This window comes from Alexandromys fortis, unplaced genomic scaffold, assembly GCF_014885135.2.
Source record: "Alexandromys fortis isolate MF-2015 unplaced genomic scaffold, M_Fortis_MF-2015_v1.1 scaffold_71, whole genome shotgun sequence".
Classification (NCBI taxonomy): Eukaryota; Metazoa; Chordata; class Mammalia; order Rodentia; family Cricetidae; genus Alexandromys; species Alexandromys fortis.
This window is the reverse complement of record NW_026067954.1, coordinates 4,649,764-4,664,754: the sequence shown is the minus strand read 5'-3', so window position 1 is coordinate 4,664,754 and position 14,991 is coordinate 4,649,764. Positions and strand designations below refer to the sequence as shown.

Sequence of the window (14,991 nt, the reverse complement as noted above, 5' to 3'; positions counted from 1 at the left end):
AAGCTGAGTTGGTGTTTAATGAACAATCGTTAAGAAAAGGAGTTTTCAATTTCTTTTGTGTGCATACAATCACTCAATGCCTAATCAGAGTCCTTGTGCTGGGTCCTGAGAAATGAGATGAAGAAGGCGCCTCCGACCAGGACCTTACAGGCTGTACGGCTGTACCTAGATTCCTCTGTGCTGTAGATCGGGTCCTTGATGACCCACAAAGACCTACCTGTTACAGGTCTCCAGCTTGCAGTGCTACTGAAAGATGGTGGAATCTTTAGGGCTGGGTCTTAGATACTGTTCTGCTGTCATGAAGAGACACCATGACCAGGGCAACTCATAAAGGAACGCATGCAATTAGGGGCTTGCTTACAGTTTCGGAGAATTAATCTATTGTCATTATGACAGGAAGCTTGGTGGCGTGCAAGCCTGAGGCTGCGATCTACAAACTGATCTACAGGCAGCCAGCAGAGAGAGAGAGAGACTGGGCTTGTCCTGAGCTTTTGAAACCTCAAAGCCCATCCCCAGTGACACGCATCTTCCAACAAGACCACTCCTCCCAATCTTCCCCTGACAGTTTACCAACTGGGGATGAGGCATGCAAATATTTGAGCCCATGGGGGTCATTCTCATTCAAAGCTCCACAGGTGGGGTCTGGGGGAGGGAAGCTGGGCAATTAGGGGTGTGCCTTGAGGGGTACACTAAATTCCAACCACTTCTGTCTCTAGTGCTCCCTGGCTATCATGAGGTAAGCATCCTCTCCCCTACGAGCATCCACCATGACTTACTACCTCACCACAGGCCAGAGCAGCCACATGCTCAACCACACACTGAGCCCCCAAACCTCAAGTCCAAACAAACTTTCCCTTCTGCAAGTCAGCACTCTCAGGAATGCTGTCCCCATGGCAACAGAATGGGGCATTTACCGTCTGTGTGTGAGGGCAAACTAGAGAAGACTGTCTCCTGAATGGGGCTACAGTGTGGGGTAAATAGTGTATGCTCACTTGGAGTCAGAGCCTGGCTCATGCCTCTTCATCAATAATTACAGTAATATTTTACCTGATGAGCCCTTCTCCTAGTGTGTGAATGCAGCGGCGGGGTGGGGGTGGGGGTCCGTGGGATAATCCTTAAGGTTAGAAGTTAAGTGGGTAAATTTTTAGGTGAGATGTAAATAAACTTAAATACAGAGGAGAAGCTAAACCCCGTACAAGACCAACTTTCCCCCAAAAGAACATGATTCAGAAAGGGCTGGAGAGAAATAGGCAAGCAAAAGGAGATGGAATGCAGGTATGTATGGGGTATCGCCACATCCCTGAAGGGCACTGGAGGAGGAACAGGAACTCCAGCTGCTCGCTTGTGCAGGGCACAGAGCAGGACACAGCGCCATGCTAAGGGAGATGCTCAGCTGAGGTTCCTGCAAGCACAGGCCTGACACGGAGAGCCGGGTCTCAGCAGGCTTTGTTTGCTGGCTCTTGTCTATCCTCACTCTCAGCCCTGGAGCAAGTGCTCAGAAGCTGCTGGCCCTGACCAGCCAAGCTGTAAAGCCAACAGCACAGCTCCTGCCCCAGGCCACAATCTGCTCAATATCCTCTCTCTTTTCTAGGACATCCCACCCCTCAAGAGCCAAGCTCTGGATAGCTACATCCACCCGCCACGGTCCCAGCCTTTTGGGTTGCACCTGTTTTCTTTGGGAAATGGAACAGCAAGCTTTGTCCCTGGGGCAGGATTGGGTGGGGGCTGGCTTCATGATAAGAGCCTCAAAATACACACGAAGGTAGCACAGAGGCAGGCTGTCCTTTTCCTTGACCCAATTTCCTAACCTCGAGTCTCAGGCGTGCACCAGCCACATGGCACAGCCTAGATTCCCTCCCTGTGGGCACCAGGAAAAGGAGGCTGGGCTGTATATGTGAGTCCCCTACACTTGGCACAGTCGGAAGAGAGCTCGAGTCTAAGGTTCACTCTATGGACACAGGAAGCCACAGCACACACAGTACTGAGCATGGCTTCTCAGTAGAGCCAGCATGGGTACTAGGAATTCAAGGGACAAAGGAACACTGTGGGCTGAGAATGGAAAGAGTGGGTGGACTTAGATGGTCAGGCAGCCAGCTAGGAACAGGAGGCTTGGGCACAGCATGGCTAGAAGCCTGAGTTAGGGCAGATGTCAGGCATGTAAAAGACTCTTGACTGAGAATCCGAACATTGGGCTTCAAGTGTTCTTCCAGCACAAGCTGGCCATTAGGAGGAAGACTTCTGAATGGATGTAAGGGGAGGGAAACAGAGACACTCAAGAAATGTAATTCCCAACACAACTGTAGGTATGCTGCCTGGCAGAGCTAGGATGTGCCTTCCCTGCCCACAGGAATGAGGACTCTACCCTTATCTGCAGGGGTACCATGAGCTTCCAGTCAGCAGCTCTCAGCACCCCCAGCCCACCTTGGAACTGTATCCTTTCCCAAGATTATGTCCCCTGCCAGAGGCAGCCCTGAGCCAACAACTGATCCATACAGAGCTACAAAGACTTAACCTCTCACTCCAAACCAGGGCAAACCTGAAGGGCCACTCCAGCTGGAAGACCTCTGCAATCAACTGAGGCTGCCTCTGTTTCTCCCTTTCTCATTTTTCTTTGGTCTTGATCCCCAGAGCTCTCCGTAGGAGACATCCTGCATGCTAACGTCTGGCTCTGAGCCTGTTCTTCAGGGAGCCCAGCCCTGTCTGCAGCACCCTTCCATACAAATACTAAGACAACAATGACAGTGTCCCTAAGTGTCTTCTTAAATGCATGAAGACGACAAGGAAGTGTGCACTGAGTGAGTCTGAAGCCAGAGCTACCCAGGCAGGGGACATCAGCCAATCCCAGGGATTTGTGGAACCCACACAAGAGTCCAAAACGGCCTACCTAAGGTGAAGGGTCAACCTAGAAACTTCTGCCTGAAACCAAGAACACCACACAGAAGGCCAGAGTGAGACAGGGAGAAGGATGTGCGAATCAGACAGACAAGATAAAAGAGATCAATCCTTAGTCTTCAACCGTCGCAGCAAATACAAATGTGCTGTCTAAGTAAAAACCAAAGATCATGAAAATAGATACACAAACTGTGCCTGCACCCTGGTTGCATCGGGCATGAAATAAAGACATGCAAATGTTGAAGGGGTGGTCAACACCATAAATATCACTTCTACACATTTCGAGCCAACACAATTTTTAAAAGAAATTCATCGAGTTGTATAGGCTTTGGTTCATTTTTGTGTGTAATTTTTTAAAAATTTATTTGCGAGAGTTATTTTTTGTTTCTTTTTGGTTTTGGTTTTTTTGAGACAGGGTTTCTCTGTGTCACCTTGGTTGTCCTGGAACTCACTCTGTAGATCAGGCTGGCCTCAAACTCGTAAAGATCCTCCTATCTCTGTCTTCTGAGTGCTGGGGTTAAAGGCATACACAACCACCACCTGTCTTTTTTTTTTAATTTGCAAGGTTTTTATAATAAAATACAGTGGCATTTTATTTGTACTTTAATAAATAAGGCTTGCCTGAAGACCAGAAAAGTAAAACGGCCATACTGGCCAGCCTTACAGACCAGGCTGTGGTGACACACACCTTTAATCCCAGTAGTCACACTATCTTGACATAAAAACTGGGTGCACACCTTTAACCCCAGCACTAGAGAAGAATATAAAATAAGAGGAGACAGCTCTCAGGCACAGTCTCATTCTGAGATTCCTCAGAATGAGGGCATAGTGGCACATACCTTCAATCTCAGTACTCAAAAGGCATAGGCAGGTGAATCTCTGTGAGTTCAAGGCCAGTCTGCTCCACAAAGTAAGTAAGTTCCAAGACAGCCTGGGCTTTGTAGGGAGACCCTGTCTCAAAAAACAAAAACAAAAACAAAAAAAAACAAAATATAAAAAAAAAAAAAAACAAAAAAAAAGGAAAGAGAAGGAGAAGAAAGGAGAAGGAGAAAGGAAAGGGGAACAGAAAGAGGGGGCTAGAAAAAAATAGAAGGAGGAGGGAAAATAAAAAATGGAAAATTCCAAACATTTCTAAATTTATAGAATAAAAAATGCCAGTGATAGGAGCTATATGTCTTTAAACACATTTTAAATCTCATTGTGCCTCAGTTTCCCCATATAGTGGTTGGTATTGCCATCGTTCCCCAGCTGAAGAGGTGTAGTTAAAGGAGTCATTTCCTGCCTTCATGGCTTATATAGATAGTAAGAAAGACATGGAAAGTTAAGAAAATTCATGACAGAATACCACCAAAGCTAATCACAAGCGAAGCAGTGAGTGTTCAAGAGAAAATCAGCACGGGAAAGATGCCATCATTTACAAAGATTACCAAAACCATATAAAAAGCAGACGAGCCAGGTGATGGTGGTGCACACCTTTAATCCCAGCACTCAGGAGGCAGAGGCACGAGGATCTCTGTGAATTTGAGATCAGCCTGGTCTACAAGAGCTAGTTCCAGGACAGGCTCCAAAGCTACAGAGAAACCCTGTCTCAAAAAACCAAAAAAGAAACACACACACACACAAAAGAAAAGAAAAGCAGACGAAAAGATGTTTTGACAGTTAAGAGTGTATACTGCTCTTGCAGAGGACCCAGTTCCTAGCACCCACATCAGGCCATCAGGCCTGTTGCTTTAACTCCAGGACCCAAAGCACTCTGCTAGCCTCCTTGGGCACTGCACTCACATGTACAAACACACACTCATACACATAATTTAAAATAAAAATAAGGATCTGGAGAGATGGCTTATCTGTTAATTGCATTTACTGCTCTTCCAGAGGACCTAGGTTAAGTTCTCAGCACTCACACAGTGGTTCACAATCATCCACAACTCCACCTCACGGGATCTGCTACCTCTTCTGGCCTCCGTGGACATAAGGCATGCAAGGAGTACACACACATTCAAAACACTCATATATGTAAAGTATTTAAATAGATATTGGAAATATATAAGGAAATAAGTAAACAATGTTTAAATTTTAAATTATTTTAAAGGAGACAAAAATATAGATATAGCAAAGAATAATTGAAACTCATAAGCTTCATGCCATTAAACTTAACTTTTTTAAATTCTAGAAAACTCTTAAGCAAAAGTTAAAGGGATAGAAAACCTGAATAGTCCCAAATCACTAAAGGAAGTAGTTGATAAAGTGTTTCCAAAAGGAAAAATGTTAGGCGTGGAAAGTTATAGTGGCTAGCACTACTCAATCTGCCACAGGACACTCTCAAAAACTTGTACAAACAACAGATTTGGGTTTTTTGTAACCTATTTATTTTGTGTGTATGTGTGGGGGTGTTGCCTACATGTGTATCTGGACACCACGTGTGTACCTGGTATCTGTAGATGCCAGAAGACAGTTTTGGAGTCCCTAGGACCAGAGCTACAGAGAGTTGTAAAACATCATGAAGATGCCGGGGATTGAACCCAGGTCCTCTCGAAGGGCAGGCAGCCAGCGCTCACAACCGCAGAGCCATCTCTTCAGCCCCGAAAAACAGTGTGAAAAGGACTATTCCTAATTTGTTTCACAAGATTTTCTTTAAAGGCAGAGAGAGTGTGGGAAAGGTAATGTGTGCCAAGATCATCCTAACTAAAAATAATAGCCAACAAAATCTCACATTGCCTAGCACAGGAAAAGCTAAGCTTAGCCCTAAAATCCTGCGCTGAGCATCTATTAATATGTCTTTTGGGGAGCACTTTTATGAGACGATACCTTTTTATATGGCCCGAGCTGGCTTCAAAACCAAAATCCTTTGCCTTAGCTTCCTGAGTGCTGGGATCACGGGTGTCCACTACTGTGACCAGTTGTATGAACACAATTTACCACGTTAAAAGAGTAGAGACAAATGGCATATCATTCTGTAGACGTTGATATAAGGGTAAGACTCAAAAGAAAAACAAATCTTTATAACATAGTTTATGAGTGCATAAAACGTTTGTAACTGCTAGACGATGTCCACCTCTACCAAAACTACTGAGACCTAAGTAAGTGGTTCTAGCGGTGAGAGTGTCTTCTCGTTCTTTTTATAATCAGGATTTACAATAGCATGTCCAAGAATTAACTCGAAATTACCTCAGTGTAAGAGCAAAGGCTATAAAAATGCTTCGAAGGAAATATATGTGTAAATCTTTGCGATCAGGCCCTAAGTGACGGTTTACAAATGGATGGTTAATGAGCAGTTACCAGCTGCACCAGCAACAAACTGACAGCTCAGACTTCATCAAAACTGCAAACGTTTGTGCCTCAAAGAACAGCAGTAAGAGAGAAGGTGAGGCCGGGGCGTGGCTGAGTGGGAGCTTACTTGCCTGACGTGCCCCAGGCCCTTATTTGACCCACAGGGCCACAGAGGTTTCATTTAAAAAAATAAAGGAGGGGTTGTGGAAGTGGATCAACAGTCAAGACATTGACTGTTCTTGCTAAAGCCCAGGTTCTGTTGTTCCCAGTGCCCAAACTGCAACTCACAACGACCCTCTGTGTCTCCAGATCTGGGGGCACTGACCCTCTTCTACCTTTGTGGACATCACGTGAACGTGGTGCCCATGAACACATGAGGCAAAACACTCACACACATGACATAAAAATAAGTCTGGAGAACTGGCTCTGCAGTTCAGAGCGCTGGATGTCCTTCCAGAGGACCCACATTTGATTGCCAGCACCCACATGGCTGCTCACAACCATCTGCAATTCCAGCCTCAGGGGATCTGACTCCTTCTGGCCTCTGAGGGCACCAGGCCCAATATGGTGCACAGACATACATGCAGACAAAACGCCTGCACACGGAACAATAAATGAATTAATAAAATTTTAAAATAAATAAGACGGAAAATATAATTCCTAGAATGAGAGAAATGCCTTGTCAATGTCTTGGGGTTTCTATTGCTGGGCAGAGACTCCATGACCATAAAGCAAGTTGGGGAGGAAAAAGTTTCTTTGGCTCACACTTCAGCATTGCTGTTCATCACTGAAGGAAGTCAGGACAGGACCTCAAACAGAGCAGGATCCTGGAGGCAGGAGCTGATGCAGAGGCCATGGAGGAGCGCTGCTTACTGACTTGCTTCTCATGGCTTGTTCAGCCCACCTTCGTCAAGAACCCACAACCATCAGTCCAGGGATGGCACCACCCACCATGGACTAGGCCCTCACCATTGATCACTAATTGAGAAAGATGTCTTCAGCTGGATCTCATGGAGGCATTTCCTCAGCTGAGGCTCCTTCCTCTGATGACTCTAGCTTGTGACAAAACCACCCAGTAAAATCAACAATACATGATAAGTGACTTACACTTCGAATATATAAAGGACTCTTACAGTTCAATAAGAAAAAGGCACATACTCTAATTTTAAAGTAGGCAAGAGACCTGAATAGATATTTTCCCGAAGAAGAGATACACACAGCCAGTGACCACACAAAACTTTGTTCCATTGCTTTAGTCATCTGGAAAGAGCAAAGTCAAGCCCCAGGGAGACACTGTTCTGAAACCATGGGAATTGCTGTGTTGAAAAGGACTAATAAGAAGAGCTGGTCACAGATGAAGGCCCAGAAGGGTCCCACGTGGCAGTGTGGAACTGTGCGGCCGCTTTGAAAAACATCTGCCCCTCTGCCCATGGTAAACACCGGCTTCCGTGCAATCAGTAGCCCCACTCAGACACGGAGCCTAGAGAAGTGGAAACACCGCCACAGAACAACCTGCACACAGTCTAGTCATGATGGCAGACACACAGAAACATCTGTGGCCTGAAGAATGGATTGGCACCCTCCCATCCCCCATGCTCCTCATCTCTCCCCGTCTCTCAGATTCCAGAGGCAGCTCCTTTCTACTCGTGAGTGCGGGCATTCATTCCTCAAGGAGCCCTTTGTGCTCAGCCCACTGTCACTTGTCACTCTGTTCCCTCCTCTTCCATCCAGTTCCATCACAAGGATCAGAGAGGGGACCGTGGTGAGGTCTGAACCCAGGACCTGGCACACACCAGGCAAATGCCCTACTATCCATCTCCACCTGTACTCCTGGAGATCAGCATCCTTCCAGCTGAAGGTGAGAGCTCCCAACAGCACTCCCAATCAGACCAAATCGAGTGGATTATTCACAAATTTAAAAAAAAAAATTTTTTTTACTATGGTAAAATCCACAACCTGGGGCCAGCAAGATGGCTCAGCATATAAAGTCCCCTGCTGCCACACCGCACAGCCAGCGTTTGCTCTCCAGGATCCACGCAGTGGAAGGAGAGAGTTGACTCCCCACAAGTTGTCCTCTGACCTGCACACTCACACCATGGCATCTACACATGTACACACGCAACATATAAACAAGTGTAAAAAGAAACTACATAGTCTGAACTTGGCCATTTTACCCAGTTGTGAGCGTACAGCCAGGAGCAGGAAGCTCACCCATTTTGATTTTTCATCTTCCCCAGCAGAATTTTTTTTTTTTGCCCATTAAATGATGACTAATACCTCATCCTCCTCAAAGCACCCAGCAATCACCTTTCTTTCTGTCTCTGTGTTTGACAACTCCAAATACCTCATCAGAGTGGAGCCATACAGCACCTGTATCTGCCTCATTACATTTAGCGTAAGAGTGCCAAGGTTTATCTATGCTGCAGTCTGTGTTAGAACTTTCTTCTTAAGGCCAAATAATAAATGTGTGTGTGTGTGTGTGTGTGTGTGTGTGTGTGTGTGTGTGTGTATTTAATGAAAAAGAAAAGTGGGTATTGGAGATTGAATCCGGGGCCTCATGCATGCTCTCCAGTGCACCGTTACCATTGAGCTAGATTCCCAGCCACGGAAAGTTCTCCTAGACGGTTTTTTAATTATTTTCATTTTACGTGTATGTGTTTGCCTGCATGTATGGAAAATGCAGCATGGTACAATGCCCACAGAGGCCAGGAGAGGACATTTGATCCTCTGGAACTGGAACTACAGACGGTTGTGAGCCACCACATTGGTGCTGGGAACCAAACCCAGGTCCTCCGCAGGAGGCTGCTGAGGCCATCTCTCCAGCTCCCTACAGCGTTTTGTTTTGATGAATTGAGTAGAAAATATCAGGGCACAATTCTCATAGTAAAGCCAACTCTTACTTCACAGAATTCACTATCCCCAAGGAGAATTGTTTTCTTACTGGACATCACAATCATAAAAGTTCAGAACACACTGATTTGATGGCAAGAGATTCATTCCAAAAGCCTCGTCGCTAGCCTGGCCCTTCCCCTTGCGCCATTTCGGAGTTCCTCTCCAGAGAGTTGCTGGCTTGCTCCAGACAGACTGCCTTCCGTGTCCAAGCAAACACACACTCAAACCGTGATTCTCCATCTTCCGACACACTCCTTCTCACACACACTCACTTTGCTCTCCACACTCTGTGTCTGTCTCTCTGCCTGGACAGTGCGGCTCTAGCCCTGCTGTGTGTGGACTGCTCAGTCTCCCTGCCCTTCATCCCAGGCTCATGCTGGCCTCCTGAACCTCCCTCCCACCTCCGCCTGTGCCCAAGGAGCATTCCTCTTTCTTTAAGACCCCTTCAAATGTCCTCTGTAAGCCAAATAATCCTGAAGCAGCTCCCCCCTCGCCCTTAGGGTCCCTTGTCCATGCCTCCATGCAAGCCCTTATGTCTTCCTCACAGTCCGTGAGTTTGTTCACTTTCTCCATACCTGGGCCCTTGCACACACTATCCTCAGCACTTCTGGTGGTACTCAGTGCACAGCAGTACTCAGTGTATAGTATGTTTTCAGTGTAGAGTAAGTACTCAGTGCATAGGAAATACTTAGTATATAGTAAATACTCAGTGTGTAGTAAGTACTCAGTATAAGTATGTTCTTAGTATGTAGTATGTCCTCAGTGTATAGTAAGTACTTAATGTGTAGTAAGTCTGAAGCAGACATGGGAAGCCAAGCACATCACAACCTTGCTCCTTCCGTGTCATTTCCTCCCAAGCCATGGTGTATGCTTTCTGCTCCACAGAGATGGCTCTTACTAGGTCATCACATTGCTCCTTTTGTCCCCCACAGACGTACATCGCTAGAATTTTAGTGACTTATGGTGGACCTTGTCAAAATTTCCATCGCACACCCCAGGGCAAGATGGAGGGTTCAAAATAAATAAATATATGGATAAATAAAACACGTCGACCTACATCACCCACTTCCCTCTGTGGCAGCTCTGCATCACTAGACGACCTTGCCATCCTTGTTCTCTAACGCGGTCTTCTGAATCCCTGAGCCCTGCCCTCACTTATGAGTGGCTAAGATTATACCCCAGGTGTCCCTCCTCCTCCAAGTCTTCCTGTACTGCACCTAAATAACCTTCCTTTCCAGACACTTTTACCAAGTTACTACCCTCCTCCCCATGACCTAGAACCACGCTCAATCTATCCTTTAGAGCACATCACTGAAACCATTAATCACTGCTGTCTGACACATACCAAGATGCCCCTTACATCATGGGATCCATCGTGTGTCTCTTCCAATGGCTATAACTAAGTATACACCCACGCATGTATACACACACACACACACACACACACCTACTCCTGTCTTCAATCATTTGTTCATTCTCCATACTTATTAATGACTTGTTACTAAACACACACGCAGCCTAAAGCAAACTGTAGTCCCTACCTCAGAGCTTCTGGCCCAGTGCAGTTTTCAACCTCAGCACCACTGACATTTGGGGCTGAACCATCTTGGCTGTGGCAGGCAACTTAGGCCTTGGGGAGTTTTCAGACATCTCCCCTGGCTTCCTCCTCGATGACAGTAACATCTCCTGTCCCCATGTGACAACTAAAGATGTGGCTATTTGTTGGGGGCTGTGGACCCCCAGACCCTGAATTTCCTGGAATTTGGTTTCCAATGCTTGCAGCTGCTCTGAGCAAAACAACTTGTTTTCCTGTGTTCATAGCTGCTCTGAGCACGAGACCCTCAGGAGTTCCTGATGGCAGGGGAGTGGTCTCTGGTGCGTTTGGCTAGGGCATGGCTATCAATTAAGGATCCCTATATAAGCTGCCCCTGAATACAATAAAGGGAGCATTCTTGGGGAAGTCAAGAATGATCCATGTCTCCATGTCTCTGTCTCTCTGTCTCTGTGTGTGTCAATCTCCAGGCCCATGGTACACGTAGTAGCACAGACTACAGGACCATAGGACACATAGTAGTGTGGACAGTACAGCTATTCTAATGTCTAAGGGTGAAATTGACCTGACAGAGACCTACTGGTCTACAACAACAAGTGAGTTTGCTATTGGTCCCTCGGGGCCTGTCAGAGAGATGGGTTTCCAGATGACAACCTAGAAAGGAGTTCGACCCAAGGGCCCAGGAATCTGTATCTCAGGGGCTTCCCCGGAAGCTCCAGTACAGGTCTTTGCTGTTTCCTGATGGGAGCCAACTCCTAGCAACTATGATATGTGATGAAATAGGACACATAAGCAAATGAGTCAGTTGCAAGACACAGAACCAGGGGAGCCTGAAGACAGACCAGAAACGCAGCCAAGTGTGGCAGTGCAGGAGAGATGGGTGAGGGAGACACGGGAGGGGACAGCTCCACGCCTGTATCCCGGGCTGGGCTGCTGCTTCCGTCCTTATAGCTGTGCGTGCCCCTCCCCTATCTAGATCTCAGCCTGCTTTCAGGGCCCATGAGAGCTCCACCTCCCCAAGCAGTCTCCCCTGGCCCATCAGACGCTCTTCTCAGCCATGTACTTCTTATCTCACTTGTGGCCGTTTGCTTCCAGAGACGGACTTTAATCCCACGGAGCACTGGGACCACATCATCAGCTCCTTTATAGCATCCCTTCCTTGGTTCCCTTCTAGGATGGAACATATACCAGTCTCGACAGTTTGGTTGCATTAAACAGGATTCCTGTTAAACAGGATTCCTGAAGTGAGGCCTGCAAGGTTTTACCTGCTGCTTAGCGATCAGGGTCTCTGAGAGATGGAGAATGGGAACCAACTGATACACCTGCTGGGCTCTGGGCAACCAGTCCATCCATCCAGACTCAGGCAGGATTTGACAGAAAAATCGGGCGGTAGTGTGGTTGGCACCTACTTTGACCTGATGTCTCTCTCCTGTCCCTCCAGAAGCTCCATGAGCCCCAGCAATTCTGGATAGTTACCAGCAGGGGGAGGAAGCCAAGAGCTGCCCCCACTGAGAAGCAGGTACCAAGATCAAGCAAGGCTGCACAGCAGACAGTTCTGGAACCATCTTAGCGGAAACCTATCAAACCCAGCAAGTCAGGAGACTAGAAAGTGTATTTAAAGACACCAGTACCACACAGAGCACACGAGCTGGTGCTACCTAGGGAAGAGAGCTGCCTGGGGAAGTCTGGAGCAGTGGGTGACTGGAAAAGAATGTACGAGGCAAGGGGTCACATAGCCCTCAGTTCCGGAGGGGTACAGGGAAGGACAGCCGATGCCTTAGCTCTCCCGATGCAGCGACCTTCCCCCCCCCCACACTCTTTGGGCAGCCCCCAGTGGGAGCATATGTGGCCAGTGCAAACCCCAGGACTGGGAAGTAAATAGCACTTAATTATTGAGGCGCTTCTGAGATGGTGAGTGTGTGTGTGTGCGTGTGTGTGTGAGAGAGTGTGTGTGTGTGTGAGAGAGTGTGTGTGTGTAGATTTTCCTCCTATCCATTTGAATGGACGGCAGTAAGATGAGATAGGCACTGGTGGTGAAGGAGGGGCCTGCAACAGAGAGGAGAGGGGCTCTTTCCACTAAAGACCCTCACCCGGGAGCGTGGGCAGAGCTCCCACCTCCAGGCAGGCAGGTCGCCGGCAGCAACTCGGGCTCCACCGGGCAGCGGAGCCGCGGGAGCCTGGCATGCCCGTGCATCTTTCGCACACCGAGACTGAAGCTGTGAACAGCATCGACTGCCCTTTCTCTTCAAGGAGTTTGGCTGTGGATGGAGAAGGGGTGAGAGAGCCCAACTTCTGCTGCTCTGACCTTTGGGGCTAAGGATGGGAAAGAACCATCTACTTCGAAGGCCATCAGCTTGTCTCACAGATCTAAAATTTACTGTCCCTTTGTGTGGCCACAGACCAACCACTACCATCCCACCTAATCCCGGGTTCCTGGGGAGAAAAAAAAACCTTTACCTCCAAGGTCCCCCACAAAAATTTATGACTGCCATACTAAGAAGAAAAAAAGAAACCTTTGGCCTTCCAGTCACAGCCAAATGACCACGAAAATGTAGGTTTTGGGGGACAGCGCAGCTCTGGGCATGCACATGCATTTATGGTCAGTTTAGCTGCTTGGCGTTCCAAGGTGCTGCCCACGTTCACAATAGAACAAAGTTCACACACACAAACACACACACACACCACGACAGGCACACAGCTGGCGCTGTCCTCCAGCTAGCAGCAGAGATGGAGATGCCATAGGGCACACCACGGAGGTGCGCTCCGGCTAAGGGCAAACCTCCTGTCACCTGCTCGGAGAAAGCCACCGCTGCCTATTGGCCACCTCTAGACTGGGTGTATTCCATCCCTCAGACTTTCTTACCTCTTGATGTAGCTCCTGCTGTACAGGATCTGCTGCAGCAAGGTCACCAAGGCGAAGGCGCAGATGAAAATGAAGAGCAAAGTTCGGTTCCCCAACAAATCCCGGTTGGCTGAGGGGTCTGCGTAGCGCATCCTGGCGGCCCGGCGCCGCGGATGCACCGTGCGGGGCGGCGTGGCAATCACGCGCGCTGTGTGGGGCCCCGGGGGGCGTTAGGTGAACTGTCAAGGCTTGGCCAGGAGGGCAGAGGACTTCGCCGGGCAAAGTTTCCCGCGAGCGCAGCCGGGGCCGCGGTGGCGAAAGGACAGGGCCAGTCGTGAGGAGGTCCACCGAGCCCCAGGCCTGTCCTCGCGTGCTGCTGTCTCTGGGCGCCGGTGTCCCGCAGCCGCCGATCTGCCCGTGGAGGGGCGACGGCAGGTGCCCGAGACGGGCCGCCCTCCCGCCGAGGTGACGACCAATGAGGAGCAGGGCGGGCCAGGCTGGGCTGAGACTCTGCGCTGCGCACCGCCCCCTCCGGGCTGGCTGGGGATCGGGGGCAGCCGGAGCTTGGGGCCGGCCGGAGGACGGCGTGTCTGATCCCCGCGCCCGCAGTCAGGGAGTGCGAAGGTTGCCCTTCGGTGCTGTGGAGGCGAGGTGGGCGACGACGCAACCTGAGGACGCGGGGCTGTGGGGAGGGGGAAGGGAAAGGCGGAAAGAGCCGGGTTGGAATCGTGGGGTTCGGAGGAGCGCGGGGACAAGCGCAGACCGCAGAGCCAGCCTCGTCGGAGACGAGCATTTGCATGCGGCGCGCAGGGCACTGAGTCACCGCGGCGCCCGCGTCCTCGCGCGCTGCTGGAGAATCCGCGGTGAAAACGGAGCAAGGTCAGCCGGGCAGCCCTTCAAGGACGGCGCGCGCGGCCCCTGCATGCTAATGGCCTGAAGGGTAGTCCCTGGGGCCTCGACTCCCGGCTCCTGCTGAGCAGAAAGTCGGGGTCTATCCCCCGCCAACCCCTTGCCTCCCCCACCTCCCCGGCTACTGGCCTCTACCCTTTCACCATCTACAGCAAATGGCCCTTAGTCAATAACTCTGTTGTCACCCAGACACTGGGACTTTGTTTTATCCTTGGAACTATTCATAGACCATAGGTCAGCAGCTGGCCAACTTCGGGTACTACGACTCCCCAAAGCGTTAAGAAGTCACTAGGTCCAGTAGTGAGCACTCGGTGCTTCAGTGTAAACAGGTGAAATGATCCCAGAGATGCAACGGGAAGGCGGTGGTATCCCAGAAATTCTTACCTCCGAAGAATGCCCACCCCTACCAGATTCCAGGCTCGCGGCAGCAGTCCATCATTCCATCCAGACACGGCATAGACTTGGGAGTCAGTCACGTGCCTGGGGCATCCACTACTCAAGTCACTCTGTATATTAGGGTGCCCTTCCCAGGACCTACCAGACACTCCCTAGGTCCCAGAGTCATGCCTGCCTTGCACTCAAAATTTGACCAAAACTCAAGTCGCAGCAGGAAAAAGAATTTTGGAGAAATGTC

The 14,991-nt window shown here is 49.1% G+C and overlaps 1 protein-coding gene across 1 annotated transcript in view; it reads right to left on the bottom strand.

The window, feature by feature from the left end:
* Window positions 1-13,811, bottom strand: part of St8sia5 (ST8 alpha-N-acetyl-neuraminide alpha-2,8-sialyltransferase 5) — a 60,219-nt gene extending 46,408 nt beyond the window's left edge. Inside the window, exon 1 of the mRNA XM_050151694.1 lies at window positions 13,470-13,811. Within this exon, the coding sequence (XP_050007651.1) occupies window positions 13,470-13,600 (131 nt within the window). The 5' untranslated portion in view covers window positions 13,601-13,811. The remainder of the gene's footprint in view (window positions 1-13,469) is intronic.
* Between the last annotated feature and the right edge of the window lie 1,180 nt (window positions 13,812-14,991).